Below are 18,444 nucleotides of genomic sequence, written 5' to 3'. Positions count from 1 at the left end.
GGATGTCCCGTGCGAGGCTGAGAGATGGACTGGAAGATCCTTGTGGGTCCCCTCCAACTCAGCATCATCTCTGATTCTGTGGTAACTGTAGTTGCCTTACCACCAGCTAATAGTTGTAGACACAGAGATAACGTGAAGGGAAGATGGCAGGTGAGACTGGCTACTACAGCGTTGGTCATCTTGCCGGTTGAGAGGTACTTAGTTCCTCAGAGGATGTGGTTTAATGTGATTACACTCCAAACTAGGGTGTTCAAAACAGAATCTAAACTCATGAGAGGCATCATGGAAGCAACAGATCTCTCTACCTACCCACACAGCTGGGATGGGCAGTGTAAGATTCTTACATAATGCTCTCAGATGATGCTGGACTTGGTTATGGTCACACTGTGTAAGGAAGAAGAGGGAACAAAAGCCCAGATAAACATCCACATGCAGTTACTCAACATCAGCTGCAAGAGCATTGTGTCAGCTCATGCATGAAAGTTTTCTTAAGGCTTCTGCTGTTAGCTCCTGCCTGAGGCAGGAAGATACTCCCRATAGAGGCAGCCACAAGTTTGTTTTCTTACAGCAGCATCTGTGTGTCATCCTATATCTTGTCTCCTTTCCTGGCCCCACTATCTGCCAGATAAACTATGCCTTTACACATTTTAATACTGGATAGGTGTGAACATATCAGAGTTTGATTTCTTACTCTTTTGCATGCACACTCTTTACCTCCCCTTGAGAGAGTGCTTCAAACCAACATGGAAACTGGTACTTAGAAACAAATAAGGCYCCCACCTCTCTTCTTCTCAGTGTAACTTTATTAAGAGATCTGAGCTCTGCTGAAAACAAGAAGTTCTTTCYAACTGTATATGCAAAACATTGGCATTGAAATAAGCCTTGGTATGAGAACAGCTGTTACCCAGTTTAGCACCCGCAACATTTTCACAAGGAAATGTTGACTGTATTTTCAGGTGGCTCTTTACAGAGCCCAGTGAGAATCAGAGCAAAGAAAATCTCCTACCCCTCCACAGCTTCTTGGTCAGGGCTGAAAGCCCTGTTTTCCTTAGGATGGCRTATTTAAGCATGAGTTTATCAGATGCTTTATCTGCTTCCTTGCTCTCCCCACCTGCATTTTACAGTTSTATCTGTGCCTGCTTGATTGTATCAGCATAAAGATACCAATGTCTCCAGGATGCAGCTTTACATGTGCTACCAGCATTGCTAACTTTGAGATCAGTGATACTCTGAAGTCACAAGGGTTGTTTTAGAATAAGATCACTGTCACACATCTTGGCTCTGCAAGGCCATAACCTGCACATCATATGTTGATAAGATAAAAAACCTCATGACACACACAACAGCAGCAGCCATAGATCTGGCAGAGCTGTACTTCATCTCAAATGCAGCCAGCAGGCTAGAAAGCACAGCATAGGCTGGCTTCTTCTCAGGTGAGCAAAATASTTGGGCAGATCTGAAACACCAAGGATCAAGCAGGTTGGAAACCTGGACAAGCAAGCACTTAAATTGCCAACAGTAGCACCAATGTGAACAATGCGTGTTTGAGTGTCTGCTTTTTTCTTAAAGAACACAGAACGTAAGATATATAATACAGCAGCATTAATCTTCCCWGTCAGAACTGGACATTTTAAGCAATTGTAAGCCAGTAACCTTTGAGGGTACTGTACTCATGACTGAAGGCAACTTCTATTTCTTCAACTCTTTCCTCCCCAAACCCGCACAATTGCCAGCAATGCTAAATTAAAAATTTTGGGGTCTAGCRGAAGTAGCAGAGCATGGTTTTCCAATTAATTTCTGCATCTCAGTTGCAAAGCTGACTTTTCAGCTGTAGCACAAGCACAGTCACAAGCACATTTAAAGGCTCTACCAGGGATTTCACTGCAAAATATGCTTCACTCCAGGCAATAGAAATCAATCTTCAGTGGGAGACTTTTCCATTTATATTAGGAATAGAAAGAATTTATATACACTGGCTTTTCCTGCTTTGTGGTCACTCACTGTAGCTTTTCGTGCCTTATGCTCATCTTCAGGCTTCTATTAACATGCTTTCTCCCTGCTATTGTAAAACTCTTGTAAGAATTGATACTTAAGAGCTCTGTCAAATTTTGTTGAAACTTGCTGCCAATTTAATAAGTTATCGGAGAACAAGAATATGTTCTGCCCTGTTTCTAAATTAAATCAGACCACTTCTTGCCTTATAACTGTATTGGCAAACAAGGTGTTCCATAGCTGTTTATAAAATGAATCTGTATTTTAGTAGCTTTCTCTTAACTCTGTATGAAAAAGTCATGTAAATCAGTCTTCTGCATTTCCCTCATCTTAATGCTTGCCACCCTTGTCAGAATTCCTTGCATARATTACTTTATACAATAGAGATGTGCACGTTGCATTTTGTGTGTTTTCAAAGACCCATAAGGAGTTAATTGTGTCAAGAGAAAACATGGTCMCTAAATATTTGCTTTTGGAGGCAAGACCACTTTGCATCTCCTTGAAAAACTTCCAAAGTCTTCARTCTTGGGTGAGTGTTGAAAGACAAGGGCCTCAGTACATAAAACTTTCAAATACTGTGAATAAATGAAAGGCTACTCCTTTCATTTGGTTTGCTTCTGCTGAATTTGAGGAGTGTTTTTAGTGTAAGGTTAAATASTTGAATATTTGTTTCTATGGCGAATTCTGAAATGCTGTTAAACATCAGCTGGAACCAGGTCCGCAGCAGGGTCCAGAGGAACTATCATGACCACAGGAAATCCAAGTTCACACACTCCATTCTCCATTTCATGCCAGAAATTATATTGCTATTGAAAGTGCAGTTGAAACAACAACTGTACAGTGCTATTGAAAAACAAAACTCCTAAATTAACCTGGCAACATATTTACTCCACWGATGAATACTGACACACCCAGTACTTACTGCAGCTGCAAGTGTTTATTGTAGCACATTTACAATGTGTAAGCATTGGGACAGAACATCTTTAGTGTCCTCTGCAGCATTATACATAGTCACACACAGCTACAGCAATGTTGCTCACAAATGCAAGTTCCCTAAAATATGCTTCCTTTTGGTTTTTTATTCTGCTCCCAGAGTGAATAGCCTATAGAATATAAGGCATCCATCAAATGGTATCTCTATCAACAAAGTATATAAACTATATYGTCAAAACTGATCTTTTATAAAATGTTTCAGCCAGCCACTGACTGTAGCAGGTTATTAGGAAGCATCCAGTTTCTAACGCTTGGGGAGATACGACTCTCAGAGCCATACCTCCTGAGTATTTAACTTAGTTTAAACTTCAGGTTTACAGACTTGAATACCAGAGGAATATCTCACATTTTAAAAAATAGATATTTCGAAAGTGCTTTTGTCTGATTTTTCCTTTAAAAACGTAAGATCCAAACACTGTTAAGCTGAACACTGTAACTGATCCTGCCCAGTGCTCGATACATGAGAACATTTCTCCACTCAACTCATCCCTCAAGCTTCAGTTCAGCCTGGCATATCCTGAGCTCTCTGAGAATAGACTGCCACTTACATGCAGTATGCMCTTACATACACTTACTTCAGTGTAAAGAAATATTTATTTTATGCTTTCAGATATATTTGAATGGCTTGTGTATCAACTCACTGTAATGACTCCAAAAACAAATTACACCAAATTTCACAGTATTTATTTTTACTGTGARTGCAAATAAACAAAAAATGCTGAAGGCTCTGGAGTGAGCTTTCATTCAGTAAAAGGTCAGCCACAGACAGATAATGCCTGCAGCCTGAGGGCTARGTTGGTGTTCAAAGCTGAAGTTGTCCAGCACTAGTTCTACTCATAGTTAAAAGTTTCTACATTTATATTCTACTCTTATAATCTAGCCAATTCTATGAACACAGACGGGTTTTTATGCCCTTTGCATTCTAGCACAATTTAACTGAGGAAACAAATAGAATAAAACTAATAAAAACCAACCCCCAAACCCCTTGAACTAGCATTGATTATCTAATCAAAAAGTCTGTAAGTTTAGCATAAACTTTTGCCACAGGCTTATACTGTTTTTCGAGAAAAGCAAATTAAGTCTTTARAGATAAGGTTTTCCACCAGTTCCATTGCCCAGTTCTTGCAATGTGTGCTGCTTTAAAGCCTCCATGATCCGCTCCCAAAATCCATTAAATACGTTCACTACAACCTGTACAAGACAGGAGGGGAAAGTGGTCAGATACAGGCATCAAAATAATAGTTCCACTGCACAAAGAGCCTTAAAAATGCAACTGTATTATTACTAATTTGACATTCATCAATAAGAAACTGCAATGAACTACCAGCAAACATTTTGAGCACAAGACTGCWCTTCTAGATGCTTGAACCCTACTGCACAGTCAGTGGGAAAATAATTACATCCCCACCCTGTCCTTATCCTGGTTTTCTTGTGTGGTTAAACTGAGAGGTGTGTGCAGAAAAGGAAATATTAACATGCCCTTTACCCAGGAGCAAGATGCCCTGCTCTGCTCCATCCCACACTTTTATCTCCAGTAAGACACTCGGTCAGAACAGGGGCTGGCCCACAGCAGGCTCTGTCATCTCCCCACTCCAAAATGTGTCATATCCCATCTCCTCCCTCTCATAAACATATTCTATCAGGCACAGACCCATACAGCCCACCAGAAAAGCCCATTACCAAGGAGTTGCAAATGCCTTTGATCTTTTTAATCAAACTAGTATTTTTCAGCTCCCCCACCAAAAGGCCTTTCAGCAAGGAAGACTCAGAGCTGCTGCCAGCCAGGTTAAATATAAACCACGTTTCCTGCAATCAGTATTCCTGAAGAAACACAGCTTCAAATAACTGAAACATTTTGTCTCCATAATGGAAGTTAGGCAATGTTTTCCAAGTGCTGTGATAGTATCTTAAATAACTGCAAGCTGTCTGAAAACCTTGCAAGCTGATTTTCTCCCCAAGTTTCAGGCCTGGTACCTGCACAAGGCGTCATTAAAAAGTGAGTTAGAAAACACAGAATGAATTCTCTAAGTCCTGCCTTTTGCAGTGAGTACAGGAAATGTTACTGCTTACACATTACATACCAGGTTCCCAAGTTATTGTACATATTATCCAGTTTTCTGTATAATTTTTCACATGTTAAGTGATTCTTAATTTGGAAGTTCCCTCACATCTTCTAAGAAATTTATTGGCTGCAGACATTTTGCTGAAGTGCTTTGTTCATTAGAAATAGTTTTGGATTTTTGTATGGGTTCCTCCCTCCTCCAATTTCCCCCAGAATTTAAGTACTTTTCATAAACATTGTACCAGGGACATTTCAAAGTGGTCTGCTTTTGCACATACCTTAATAGATAATTTTAATATAGATACGTACCGTTACAACAACAGAAGAGAGATGCAGWACTCTCCTCCTCTAACCTGTACTTGCCAGAGTTTGGTGAGTCTTTGCACTGSGATATAAATCTCTGAAGTTCTGTCTCTGGAAAGCCATCTTGCTGGTAGTGCTGAAGATTGATACTTAGTTAAACCTTTAACAAGGCTAAAACCTACAATAACCAAATCCTCCCCAGACCACTTTTCAGGAGCTGCTCAAGTCTGAAATTAGAAGATTCACAGAACCTAATATGAGAAAATACTGCTTTTTAGTAGATATTTATCTTCCATTAGAGCAGAAAAAAGACAGACTCTTTGAGAAAAACAAAGTAAAGAGGGRTTAAAAACTCTTTGCACCCTCAAAAGTAGTCATTATATTTATTCTTTAGATTGGCATGCATTGCAAGTTAAAGTGCTGAGGAAGATGAGAGTTTTGACAGCAGCAATCTTGCACTGTTACTCCAAAGAACAGGCTGTGCTTACCTTGACTGTTTCATAYGTGTCTGTAATGAGTGCAATGAAGAGACTCAGCACCATGTAGATGAACAGACTGATGAAGGAGTAGAGGTAGATCCTACTGAATAACCAAACCAAGTAACTCTTCTGCTGCATTTGTGCAAAGGTGGCAAACATGTCATCTCCATTGATCAATGAAAAAAGGCATTCAGAAACCATGTTCAGAGTGCGAAACTAGAGAGGAGGGAAGAAGGCAAGGACATGTGTCACTGCTTTATTTGGACACAAAGACTGTACATAACATGAAGRTACACAGCTGATGACTGGCTGCCTCAGATCTCTTCCTACACCCAGGGGATGACARGGTGCAAACAGCAAAACATCTGAGGTACAAGCAAAGTTTGTCACCTCCTATGCACATGCATATTCAATTCAGATGAGCAAATTTCTCTTTTAAAAGGGATAAGCATAATGTCTCCAAAGTTTTAGTCTGATACCAGCGTTCTGCAAAATGGAAATTATTTCTTAAAATATCAGCATGTGATTGGGAGTCACAACTGCTTCCACTTTTGACTCGAGCTTTCATAACTTGAGGCAAGTCTGATTGAGTCATGGAAGTCAGGCTCCTCAAACAGAGCAGCATCATGTTGAAGATGCACTATTTTTATATTAAGGGAAGCCTTGACATGGAGAACTAGAAAACAACAATAGTAATCACTCATTCTGTTATTCAAGTTGTCTTTTTCCATGGTCAGTACATCACCTTCACATGGTATGGTCCCAGTACAATCCATCCACAGAAACAATAGCCCAGGTAGATCATGGCAGCACAACAGCAGAACCTCATTACGTTGGGTAACGCTGCTCGCAGTGTTAGGATGAGAAGCTGCATAAAGCAATGCCAACAGTTAGAATYCAACCAGATACTTCTTCCAGCCCTCTTATAGCAACAATCAGAATAAATACCAACAGTATGAAGATCCCAGGAGATCCTTACATTATACTTCTGAAAGAAACCTAGGTAGCGAATGACTCCAAGCCACACAAGCATAGTGGATATTCCTAGGAGTATGCTACAGACATCGTAACTTGTCAGACTCTAAAAAAAAGTAAGAGAAGAAACAAAGAAATAAAATAAGAAAGGAGAAAAAACTTAGAACTGTCAGTTTCTAAATTGTGACTCCCATTACTACAAAGATTTGTTAAGAAACATTTTTCCTTYGGCAAACTCTCCCAATTAGAAATTTGTTTGAGGCAATATACATTAGAGAGAGGCTCCACCAAAGAGCAGGGGCACTTTCAAGTGCAACTCATCTCACATGCCTTTATGCATGGCTGTTTGTAAAACAGATTCTGACAAGATGAGCTTTATTTGCAAGGCCAGGACTGCAGACACACTGCAGAAGCAGAGATGTCCTTTGTACCCAGCTCACCAAGATCTGCAGTGGCACTGCAAGCATTTTTATGCTGCTTCCAGACTTGCAGCAACTGCTTCTGCCATCTGCATTGACAGACTCCTCAGAGCACCTTGGAAATCTCCCCACTGCACCCCAATGGACAGTGTAGACATGACACAGAGCAAAGAAGGTTCTTCCAATACATAGAAAAAGTTGTTTGTAAAAATTAGCATGACTTGTCMGCATTGCTCAGATAAATACTCAGGAGGATCTTGTTAGCTAGCTGGGAACTATGAGGTATAGGAAGCTATCATGGAGACTAATTAGCTCCTAATTAATTCTAACCAGAACTTATATTTATTGGCACTTGGCTGGTTTTTCCACCTATACATACTGGCCTGTTTTCATCCARGTTAGCATTTATTCTGCTCCTGAACTGCAGTTCTACTCTGAAATGGATCGTGACAGCTCACTTGAACAAGTAGATGTCATTATTTTCTGTTTCTATTCTCCTAAGAATAAAATATAAATAATAGATATTGRCAATGGGTATTGGCTAATCTTTCCTATCAGTATAATTCATTTAGAGCTTGACAAAAAACAAATTTAGGCTATTTTAATGTAAACTTGTTATTCAACCACTTTCATACAGTAACATGGAACAATATTATTATGGTCCACAAGGCTTGCAAAATGAAGCAGATGTACCTGCAGAGAGGAGTTTTAATAAAATACTCTTTTAGAAAAGAAACATATATAATTTATATGATGTATTTATAATATGTGATACAGAAATCCCAAATGCAAGATTTTATTCCAATCTYGTTCTCTTCTTTGCTTCTCTCAAAGCAGGTTGGAGCTATCTGATATCTTAGCCAACTTACTCACAGCTTCTTTCTACTCTCAGTGGGTTTATAGGTCCTGTGGTAAGACAGGGCAATTTGTACAGGGTGTTTGTGATAGTCAGGCTGTCAGCAGATGGATTTCAGACCCATCCTTTCATCACTACTGTCCAAAGTCCCCTATGTTGCAATGTCACACTTCAAAGTCTGCTACARATTTTGTGAAGAACAATATTATCTGAATATCAGAGTACTTCAGGATAACAAATTATAATAATTTTTCTCCGCTAATTCTGGATGAACATAATGTTTCACAAGTTTGGGGTTTTGTCCATATCAAGTTTATCTTAGAAACTGAAAGCCCAGAACCTGCCCAGAACCTGCACAGTCACAGAACAGTGACTGTTACATGCATGCTGGAAAAGAGAAGCTGGGAAGCAGCAACATGTCGTTTAAGGAGAGACACTCTGTGCTAGTTAAACACTTGTAAACAGAGTTCCAAAATTTACATGCTAAATTTGAAAAAATCCATCAAATGAGCAAATGTAAGTGTGGAAGAGAGGAAGTCAACAGTCAAACTTTCAGAGATGACGCTCCTTTTATTCCTCAGAGTCACAGGAAGCAAAGATAATTTAGAAATATAATACATAGTGACATTTGGAGTTTTTAAATCTTGCTACTGGGAACAACATGAATCAGTTACAATTCTGGAAGAGATGAGAGAGCTTTAAAATTTCATGCCACTCAGAAGCAAGTACAGCCAGCCTAAAGTCCTCTGAGGGTTTTAAACCTGGATGGGACAGAAACAGTTTTGCTTCCRTCTGACAGTGTGAAAAGCTTACCTTAGCTTGTATCTCCATCTTTAGAGTGGATCCAACAATAGTGAGGACATCACTAACAATAATCAGGATGTACCATCCATTGACAAATTCCATTTGATCACTGAAAGATACTTCTTTCTTATAATAATATAGGAAAAAGCTTACAAATTCCTAGGGAAAARAAGGATAGTAAACAGTTAATCAGTCTTGCATAAGACAAGACTTTCCAAAGAAGGWGTTATACCCACCCTTTGGAGCCAAATTCCTTTAATCACTGATCGTGTGCAAAGGATCAATGAAGCCAGACATGTCAATATGACAAAAGCATCGAAGATCATCATGTAATGAGTGTTCTTCTGTACTGCAAGAACAAAAATGTACATGTTTAAAGTGCATTTAATCYTGTTGACCATCTTGAGTATTGAAGTAAAAATCAAGTTTTGATATTAACTATATTTATACAACTGAATTAAGAAAGATCTTAGCATTTTTTTCCATTGAAGTTTGTCTGACATATTTTCATGAGGGACACAAGTACATCAGCACTACAGATACCACTTCAGCAAATTTAGGAGGGTTGATCCCGCATCAAAAATATACCAGAGTGAGTGCTTCTTACAGCCTTGCAGAATCAGAGGTGAGAGTTAATCATTTTACAGGGACTGGAATGGCCTTTGGAGTGACAGAAGTTCTCAAAAAAAAGTTTTAAAAATCCAAGGAACTTTATAACAAGTATCTTCTCTTTCAGACCAGTGTTTGACAATAGGACAATTTTTCTGTCCTAGAGCAGTGCAGATAACTTATACTGCTGCTCAGCCTAGCCAAGGTCAGCACTGAGTTAGACATGAGTTCTCCATCTCTTGTGTTACTAAAATTCACATTCTTGATCATCTGACGTTAAACATTGCACCAAATCTGTTTGTTTTTATATCTACCATACAGCTGAAGCTGAGACAGTATAAAGATTAGACTTTTAATGCTAAAAGAATGGCGTTTTGAGAAAAGAAATCAATTAAATAAATGCTAAATTTGAAAGAACATGCACCAATTCTACAAAATGGGCTACTGAAGTTCTAGTTGACTTCACAAACTGCACTTCTCTGAAAAAGCCCACCCAGTACTTCCCTGTTACACTGCWGCCGTTCAAGTTGGTTTTGCCATGTAGTGCAGAACAGCAACAAGTTGTTATTGTCCAGCTGCAGTCATTGCATTCCTAGCTTTCCCTGGATTTCAGAGCATAGCAGAGGCACTCCGGGAGGTGTTTTTGGGGGTGTTTGAGGCGAATTTGGTCCCCAGCGCGGACCCTCGGGGCCGGTGGGCTCGGCAGCGCCGTCTGCTGGGCACGGCGGGCACGGCAGCCGGAGCACGCAGAGCACCCCGGGCTGCGCTCCGCAATGTCCTTCCTTCAACCTCCCCTAATTAATGTCAGCCTGGATCTTTACCAAAAAAAATCCCCACCAGTTCTCCTTTTGCACTACCAGCTCTTCATTTCCTAGCATAGGCATGGCAAAGGGGAAAGTGGCAAAGTAGGGAAAAGGACCTGGTTTTTCCTATTGCACCGTGGAATCTAGTCCTGGAAACCTTCTAACTATCAAAGAGATTATTTTTGCTAATGAAAAAAGATGTTTTGGCCAGGCCAAATAGCTGCCAGCAAAGGTGGCTCATTCTTGTGAGTCACTATATAAGAAATTTAGCCATACTCTGCAGTTCAGTTACAGCCAAATACACARCATTTAATCAACAATAAAGGCATTTAAGCAACAACAAGTGTTTCCAGCCATTCCACTCCAGCAAGCCTTAGCAACAATGCTTCCTTATCTTTCCTGATGCTAGGTCCTGAAATAAGAGTAAATCAGTTTCAACTTTCCACCACTATCATGTGTCCTGTTGCCTGGTGCTAGAACTGTCCATAACTCTGCCTTAAGAAATGAGSAGCGTGAGTTCAGTAGCCAAAGATAAAAGGACGTACAGTGAAGCATGGGAAATTTTTGGTTCGACATTATCAATGGTGCGAAGTTTGAGAGCTGCTACAGAAAGTAATAGTGTGGCTGGATTCCCAGGATTCCAGATCAGAGGTCGAAGAAGAACAATTTCTTGGAAAATCAGGATTTAGAGTGCACATAATAGCRATTGTTTGTCAATGATGCCTCATCWTTYAATAAAGAAAAAGGTTAACAAACATTGTGTGCCAGTGGGCAAAATCTCAGCATGAAAATTTGAACACAATTTTGTCACTCACTTGATCCAGAAACATGCCAGTCTTTACATTCCCTGATTGCAATGTCATTGTCTARCCTTATTTTAATTCTTCCACTGTGTGCTTTATTATCGAATATGATCTGTATTAAAAACAAAAACAAATTTTAAAAGGTGCATGTCTTCATAAAGTTAAACAATTACATATGTAGCCCACTGTATTGCTAAACCTGCATAATGATCCAAAATAATTCTACTAGGGGGAAGTTACAAAACTTTTTAAAGTAATTCCAGTATCTTCAAATRMATGCTGTCAAAATGAAAGACAAGTCTAGTGAACCATGTCGCAAATTGTTTGATCAACTSTTTACCAGGTGAAATTCTTTTAAACTACATTCTCAACTCCTCTATGACCTGAAACCAACCTTTCCCAGAAGCATCCCTCTAAAGAGATTTATGCTTTCATTATGCTTCAGATGGATTAGAGCACAAGTGGCTGCAAACCCAGTGAGCGGTTCAGAACCACACCAGGAGCACTCCAAGCTTAACCTCCCGCAGTCACAACTGCTTATTTACAGGGTTATTTACAGGGTTATTTACAGGGTTATTTACAGGGTACACTGAGCCATAACAGCAACACAGGCATCACTGACCCAGTGGTACCCAACACTCTTCAGGAAATATCTGCGCTGACTGTGTGCAGTAAACCAGCAAGTCGCTTTCTGGTTTTGAACAGAAAGACATGTGGCAGGCTTCCACCTACCCTCAGGGTGAAATCGTAACAGTCGGGGAGTTCGTGGTGACGAACCGTCTGGAGGTTGATTGCCTTCAGATGGAACATGAGCTGCACTGCCACCAGTCTGCAACAGAGCTGCACATTAGCCTGTCACAGGAACATGCACCAGTACCCCAATGCACATTAGCCTGTCACAGGAACATGCACCAGTATCCCAATGAGGGTGCTCATTCCTCCTTACCTGGGGAAATCCAGAGTGAAATTCAAATTGTGCTTTCCCATTGTTGTGTTGTCTAACGAAGTCGTTGGCTCAATGTACAAGCAGTCTGGAATGGATAAGGACTCACAACAATATCTCATGGATATCAGGTTCTTTAACCGTAATCTGCCTGTCCCACTCCCGAGGCTGTTAGGAGCTGTTGGCTACACCAGACAAGATAGCACACTTGAGTGAGGAGAAGCCAACTGACAAATACACTGGCTTCCTTGAACACCAGTCAAGATATTCATCATAAATTCCCAGGGAAGGCTCCTGAAATTAGCCCCAAATACTTGTATTAGATGGTCATTAGTGCTGAAGGCTCATCACTTATTTGTGACATTAGATATTGGAGATGAGGTCTAGAGGTTAGTTACACAATAATTTCCTTACCAGTTTTGGCTGCTAGTTAATTCAATACAGATTATGTGATAAGACTATACAGTACTTTAACATTTTTTAAAAGAATTTATCAAAAACCCAGGGTCCCTCTTCRCAAAGAACTGATAAAAGAGATTAGGTTCATCACCAGTCACGATCTCTGGGTCTATATCAAAGGTGTCGTTTCCAGGACAGATGATTCCTCGCTTGTAGAACTGCTGACAAACAGCCATCGGTGTCTCTTCTGCTCCCTTCTTCTCATAAGCATGATTTCCGACAGAGATRTTGGGCAGCTGGAGGTACTAAAGTTCAGAACAAACAAACCAACTTAAATGGCAATAAAACTGTTGACTCTGAGGGGAAAAAGTTTGGATCTCTTTTATTTAAAAAGTCACCTGTAGAATTGTGAAACCTAAAACASACAACAGCTGGGTCCTCAAATGTGTTAAAGTATTTGACAAAAACACCAARTACAGAATTTGGATCTAAGTGACTTTTTGCTTATTATGTTTTTCTCTTCACAATCCTTACTAGAAAGCCTAATTTCTTACTTGCAAAGAATTCTGTCTCAGATCCAAGGACTGCTTTTCATGTAGAACTAATACACTGATTAGCTTTAAGGATGTCACCACAGTACAAYGCTCCAGCAATTACAGAAAACCTAAATGAGTTGACACTTTAGTTTTAAGCAATTGACACAGAAATTCAAGAAAAGGTACCCCAGCAAAGACCATATGTATAATATATATTGCAGTGACAATACCTACCTGGTTTATTGCAAAGAATATCTGGTCATAGACATCTGTTTGTGTGTATACAGCGTAGGTATCATCCATTCTGTCCATATATCCTTTCAAGAAGAGATGTTTGAATGCAATAGTGTTCTCTTCCTTGAAAGCAACCACCATTTGATTGCTCAATCCAAAAACCACCAGCTGAAAAAAACATTTAAATTTCCTGTTCAAAGACAAAGTAGGCTTCTGGATTAACATGTGAACCCTGTTTTATGAACAGCCAGTCTTTTGTCACACTGGTAGACATGACAATCACATGCAGGCTGCTCTGTTTCACAGCTGGTCAAAAGAAAGTTAGACTTCAAGAAGTGGGTTTCAAGAATGTGMCTTTAACATGTTTACAGTGTCTTGGCCAAGGACTCGAATTTTTACAAAGAAAATGATACCATCTCAAGTTCGAGCTGCCTATATACTGTTACACATGCTTTGTTAGTTCAGCCTGGCGTCAATTGACTTGCCCTGGGGGAATATCATTGTTCTTCGGCCAAAAAGGCAGGACCAAACTTAACAAGACCTCACTTTGAAGTCCTTACTCCAGTGCACAAAAGGCAAATTGAGGACAAGTCAGGAAAACAAACATCTCTCAATCAAGTTTCAGTGAAAAKTGCTTTGAGAATAACTGACCAAAGCTGTGCTTGTAACAGGATAACACCTGAAGCTGTTAAAAAAATATATTGCAAYCATTCATGAAAAGTGAGCACAAAACTCTGTTAGTCTCTGTTAGCTACTATCCAGACTGGAAAAGATTTCTAGAAGTAGGTGATGTATTGTTTCTGGGAGCTCACAATTCTCTTGCCTATTGTTTCAAATCTGGTGTCAGGTGCATTGTGAAGAAACTAATCACAGATAAGTCTGGATCATTAGTCTACAGATTAGTTTTATGGCCATGATGCAAACTGGATGTGCAGGTTTTGATAAGGGTAACTCAGTTACAGAGATACTGAAATGCTCTGTAGGCAAGCTCAGCATGCTCTGCACAYCAGCAAACCAACACTGCTAAGACTGAATTATCTACAGGCAGGTTTTCTCTGAAAATACTAAATCAGCATTAGTTTCTTTCTCATTTGGATTCTTCCATCATCATATTTTCCTTTAAGCTGCAAAATGGGAGAGGTGACAATCAGAGAATGATGRCACATAAAGCAGTAAGGGACACAACCATGATGCACAGTGGGAGAATTCTTATTTCTGCAGTTTGTGCCATCATTCATGCAACCATGAAAAATCATTCTTTTCTATACATGTATTGTTGTAGCACTGACTCAACCATCAAGGAATGTCACATGTGGACAACTCTGAAGGATCATCATCTAAGGCATTAGAAAGGTTTTACAAGAAAACTTCTTCTGCCTTAACCACACGACTTTGAGACAAAAAATTGTGTTTTGGGCAGAAGACAAATGTGTTTTATGAAATCTGTGGTGCAAGGCTTGCTAAGAGGAAGAGGGAAGAAACATTTCTGAGGGTTTTTTCAATGCAAGAGTTTGTATACCATAAGCGAACATCACAAAAAAGTCACCAGTTTCAGTTCTTGTCACTGTGATACCGAAACAGAAGCRACTTTTCCTTCCCTCAAACACAACAGTGAAGCAGATATTGGGGTGACAGAAGTGTAGGGATGCCATCTTTTGGTGGGAAAAATAGGAAAGAAAAAGAAAAGTAAAGGAAAGAGTCAAGTTGAGGCTTTAAACATAGTTCCGTTCATCTGTACTCCTAGGGAAACTATTTTTTTCAGTCCATAGTTTTAGGAGAAAATTATGCCACCTGAGATCTACACTGCATATATGCAAATAAGATAATTTCRCAATGTATCTTTTCCCTTTCTCTGYACCACACCGTGAATAGCATGTCATCAGCATTCATTTGACTTCCCATAGGCTGAGTCCCTGCTTCCATAGGTACTCACCTGAACTGTAACCATCACTATTTTGAGTAACTGAATCCCAAGTTTCCAAGGCTTTCTGCCCCGGGCCCAAAATTTTTCGCATGGGTTCATGAAGAAAAATTTTAACTTCCTTCTAAGCTGGTCTTCCAAAAGCCCCTCATGAGACACTGATGAGTGTCGTTTGTAGCTGCAAAGGTTTTCATCATCRTGAGCACTGCAGCTGCTCACAGACACTTCAGGGTTTTCCATTTCTGAAAAGAGAAGCAGTCCTTGTYAGTTGAAATACATGCAAACATCAATATAGCAGCACCAGATCAGTCTGCATTAACAACCTGGACTCCGAAGATGTTTATCTTCTGTGAAAGGCACTTGCAYATTACACAGAATTTCAGACCTTTCTCATATTATTGCACATGTTTGGCTGAACTACAAGAAAAAAACCGGRCAAGTTCTTTGACTTGCAGCTAGGCTGCCAGGACACTTATTTAATAGTGGAATTTCTGTCCATTTGGAATTACAGGGTCACTTCCTGGAAACTTCTCCCTCACTTACTTGACAACAACAGCATATATGTGAGACATCCTGACTCAAGAAGAGCACCAAAAACCTCTCATGAGCATTCACTCTTCTGGAAAAATTATCTACTGCTGTAGCTAGTATTTTTCTCCACACCTACAAGCATATGTCCAGGTTTGTATGAAAGAAATGGAATTTTCAAGAGAGACAGCAGTTTTCTGATRCAATARTATTAGCACTGTTCTCTCTTGGAARTGGRGATGGAGCATGACCAATTGCAATTCTGATAAATTACCTGAGGGCACTAACCTGCCATTCACCAGGATTATTTCTTTTGCTGTAAAAGACCCAAGGCAAACCAACAGCAATCATGAACCAGACAAAAAGATCAAGAGGTAATTGAATCAYGATTAGCCGAAGAGGGTCACATTTGAGGTGAGTATGAGGAGGAAAGATTAGATGAGAATCTTCTAAACACAGTTTGAGACATTACTCTGCATAGTATTGAGAATATTTAGATTTTGAACTCTTACTAAATTCACTGACTCCCAAATATTTTGTAAATGCTTTATAAAATATTTAAGAGGTAGCSAGGAATATTTATTTCAGATAAAAGATTGATGACATTAAGAACAGAGAAGACAGCCTAGGCTGTGAATAAAGATGTGTCTTATTATACAGATTAWTTTTGAATTCCATAAGAATATTTTTATATAACTCAAACAAAAAATCATGAAGATTGATTTGTACACATGTCCAGTCACATCCAGTCTCCTCCAGCAGGCCCTGCACACACCAGAACAACAGTCTGTTTCAGACATGATTCGAGACCTTCAATTTCCCCAATTGYCAGGGAAGGTGGGAAAGTTTTGAGTCAGCAGTTTAACACTAAGAACAGGCCCATATAGAGGTTTAAAAAAGTTCAGCTCCTGCTTTATCAGACTTYGACTGTGCTGCAGGACACAGTACACTATGCTGTGGTTTCCACTCATCTTTCTCACAGCTGATCCAGCATTTCTAAAATTAAGACCGATTCTGACACCGCAGTGGTYCTGTCAATATATGTGCTGGATTCAAAAGAAAGAAAAAAACCCAACAGCTATAAAACCCAAACCCACTTTTGGCTGTCGGTGGGCTTGAGGCGCCGTTCCAGACAAGCGCAGCCCCGTGTTCCCCCACAGCCCGGGCCGGGGTCTCGGCAGCCGGGGCGGTCACAGCGGGGCCGTCACTGCGGGCCGGGACGGGCCCTTTCCCGGCTCCCTCCCCTTCCCAGCCGCTGCAGGCGGCCCTCAGCACCCGCGGGTGCCGCAGCCTTGCGGATGGCACAGCGACGGACGCGGGAGCCATCCGCATCCGCATCGGCATCGGCATCCCCACTCCCGGCCAGGCCGGAGCGCGGAGCCGCTGCCCSTCCCGGGCTCGGCGCTCCTTTACCGTGGCACCCCAAAGGCCAAGGCTGGGGACCGAGGGAGCTCCTCTCTCCCCCTCCTCCCCGCTGTTAAAGGCTCAGCGTACCTTACCTGCCACCCACGACTGGTCCTGCCGCTCCCCGGCCTCCGGGGGCTGCCGCGGCCACGGGAGCGCGGAGTCCGGTGCCCGCAGCCCCGTGCCCACAGCCCGCAGCCCCGTGCCCACAGCCCCGTGCCCACAGCCCGGTGCCCACAGCCCGGTGACTACAGCCAGGTGCCCGGTGCCCACAGCCCGGTGCCGGCCGCCCGCCCGCTCCCGCGTCCTCCCGGCTGCGCTTGGCTGGGCGGGGGAGCCGCGGCCTCCGCCAGCCCGCCCTGGGCTGTGCCGTGCCGGGCTCGGCTATGCGGGGCTGTGCTGTGCCGTKCTGTGCACACCGGCGGACGCGGCTGCTGACACCTTGTGCTGCACATCTCCCTCCTGCCGCACGTGACGGCCGGCTCTCACACTGTAATGCACTTCCTATACGATGGGTAACGCCGGCTCCAGATTTATTGACCTAGACTTCTCCACCAGGGAAAATAATACTTATCTTACGAATAGCTGTGTCGCACCCGTCATAAAAAAGCCCCAAACAAACAAACAAAAACAACCCCAAAAATCCCTTTCAGGTCACAGAACTGTAGTTATGAAGGKCAGCTAGTGGTACAGTGAACGGAGTGGAATGACTGACATGCTTAAGTCATTCCACTTACATGCAATTAAGCAATCAAAGTTATTAACTGAACTTCAAAGAACACGTTCTCCTGCCTTGGGTATGTGCCACTCCTACTGCACTGTGAAAATTACCCCTTTGGCATTGCTGCCTGACAAGAGGATAAATCTCAGGTTATAACTGTGTCCATTCTTCAGCTGCCTAATTCGTGCTACAAGTACCACTCTGAACACTGGTATAAAACGAAAAGGTAAAATAAGGCCAAGACCAAAACAAGGAGAGTAGCAGGCATTTTAAGAAAGGGAACTTCCTGGCTGAACAGATTGAAATGGAAGACAGAAAGAACCCTCCTGCTTACCATTAGAAGGGCTGGATGGACCTCGGAGTGGCACCAAGGACCAGCACTGGGTGCTCTGGACAGAGAGGAAGATACTCCGGGGATCCTGTGTTTTACATTGCAGCAAGGCAAATTAAATTATCTTTATGCATCCAAAATACGAAAGATACAGAATACAAATCTTCATTTTAACAAAGCGCATCGAATCTCCTAAATGCCAGCTGAGGACGGCCCCAGCACTGCCCGGCAGACAACACCGAGGCGATGTCTGGGCTGGGGGCGTGGGTGGCCGGGCTTGCAGAGGGGACTGCCGCCGGCTGTCGCCTACAGAACCCGTCATGCCCCGC

General features: G+C 41.5%; 1 protein-coding gene across 3 annotated transcripts; it reads right to left on the bottom strand.

Moving 5' to 3' along the window:
* Positions 1 to 2,773: 2,773 nt before the first annotated feature.
* On the bottom strand, positions 2,774 to 18,407 carry MCOLN3 (mucolipin TRP cation channel 3). Of its 3 annotated transcripts, none has more exons than XM_057374607.1 (14): positions 18,119 to 18,403; positions 15,144 to 15,373; positions 13,211 to 13,378; positions 12,592 to 12,745; positions 12,045 to 12,129; positions 11,831 to 11,927; positions 11,111 to 11,210; positions 9,120 to 9,232; positions 8,893 to 9,042; positions 6,809 to 6,910; positions 6,575 to 6,697; positions 5,839 to 6,045; positions 5,357 to 5,486; positions 2,774 to 4,176 (listed from the first exon to the last, which is right to left on the bottom strand). In XM_057374607.1, the coding sequence occupies exons 2-14, from the start codon at positions 15,369 to 15,371 to the stop codon at positions 4,157 to 4,159; spliced, it is 1,677 nt and encodes a 558-aa protein (XP_057230590.1). In that variant the 5' UTR covers positions 15,372 to 15,373; positions 18,119 to 18,403; the 3' UTR covers positions 2,774 to 4,156. The 3 variants fall into 3 exon arrangements, with proteins under 3 accessions (XP_057230590.1, XP_057230605.1, XP_057230598.1); XM_057374622.1 differs by lacking the exon at positions 18,119 to 18,403 and adding an exon at positions 17,159 to 17,242; XM_057374615.1 differs by lacking the exons at positions 2,774 to 4,176; positions 5,357 to 5,486 and having other exon boundaries at positions 5,946 to 6,045; positions 6,778 to 6,910; positions 18,119 to 18,407.
* Positions 18,408 to 18,444: the final 37 nt, after the last annotated feature.

This window comes from Malurus melanocephalus, unplaced genomic scaffold, assembly GCF_030028575.1.
Source record: "Malurus melanocephalus ecotype Western Australia unplaced genomic scaffold, MMel_1.1 scaffold_8, whole genome shotgun sequence".
Taxonomy (NCBI): Eukaryota; Metazoa; Chordata; class Aves; order Passeriformes; family Maluridae; genus Malurus; species Malurus melanocephalus.
Note: the sequence above shows the minus strand (reverse complement) of the source record. Positions and strands in the feature narration are given on the sequence as shown.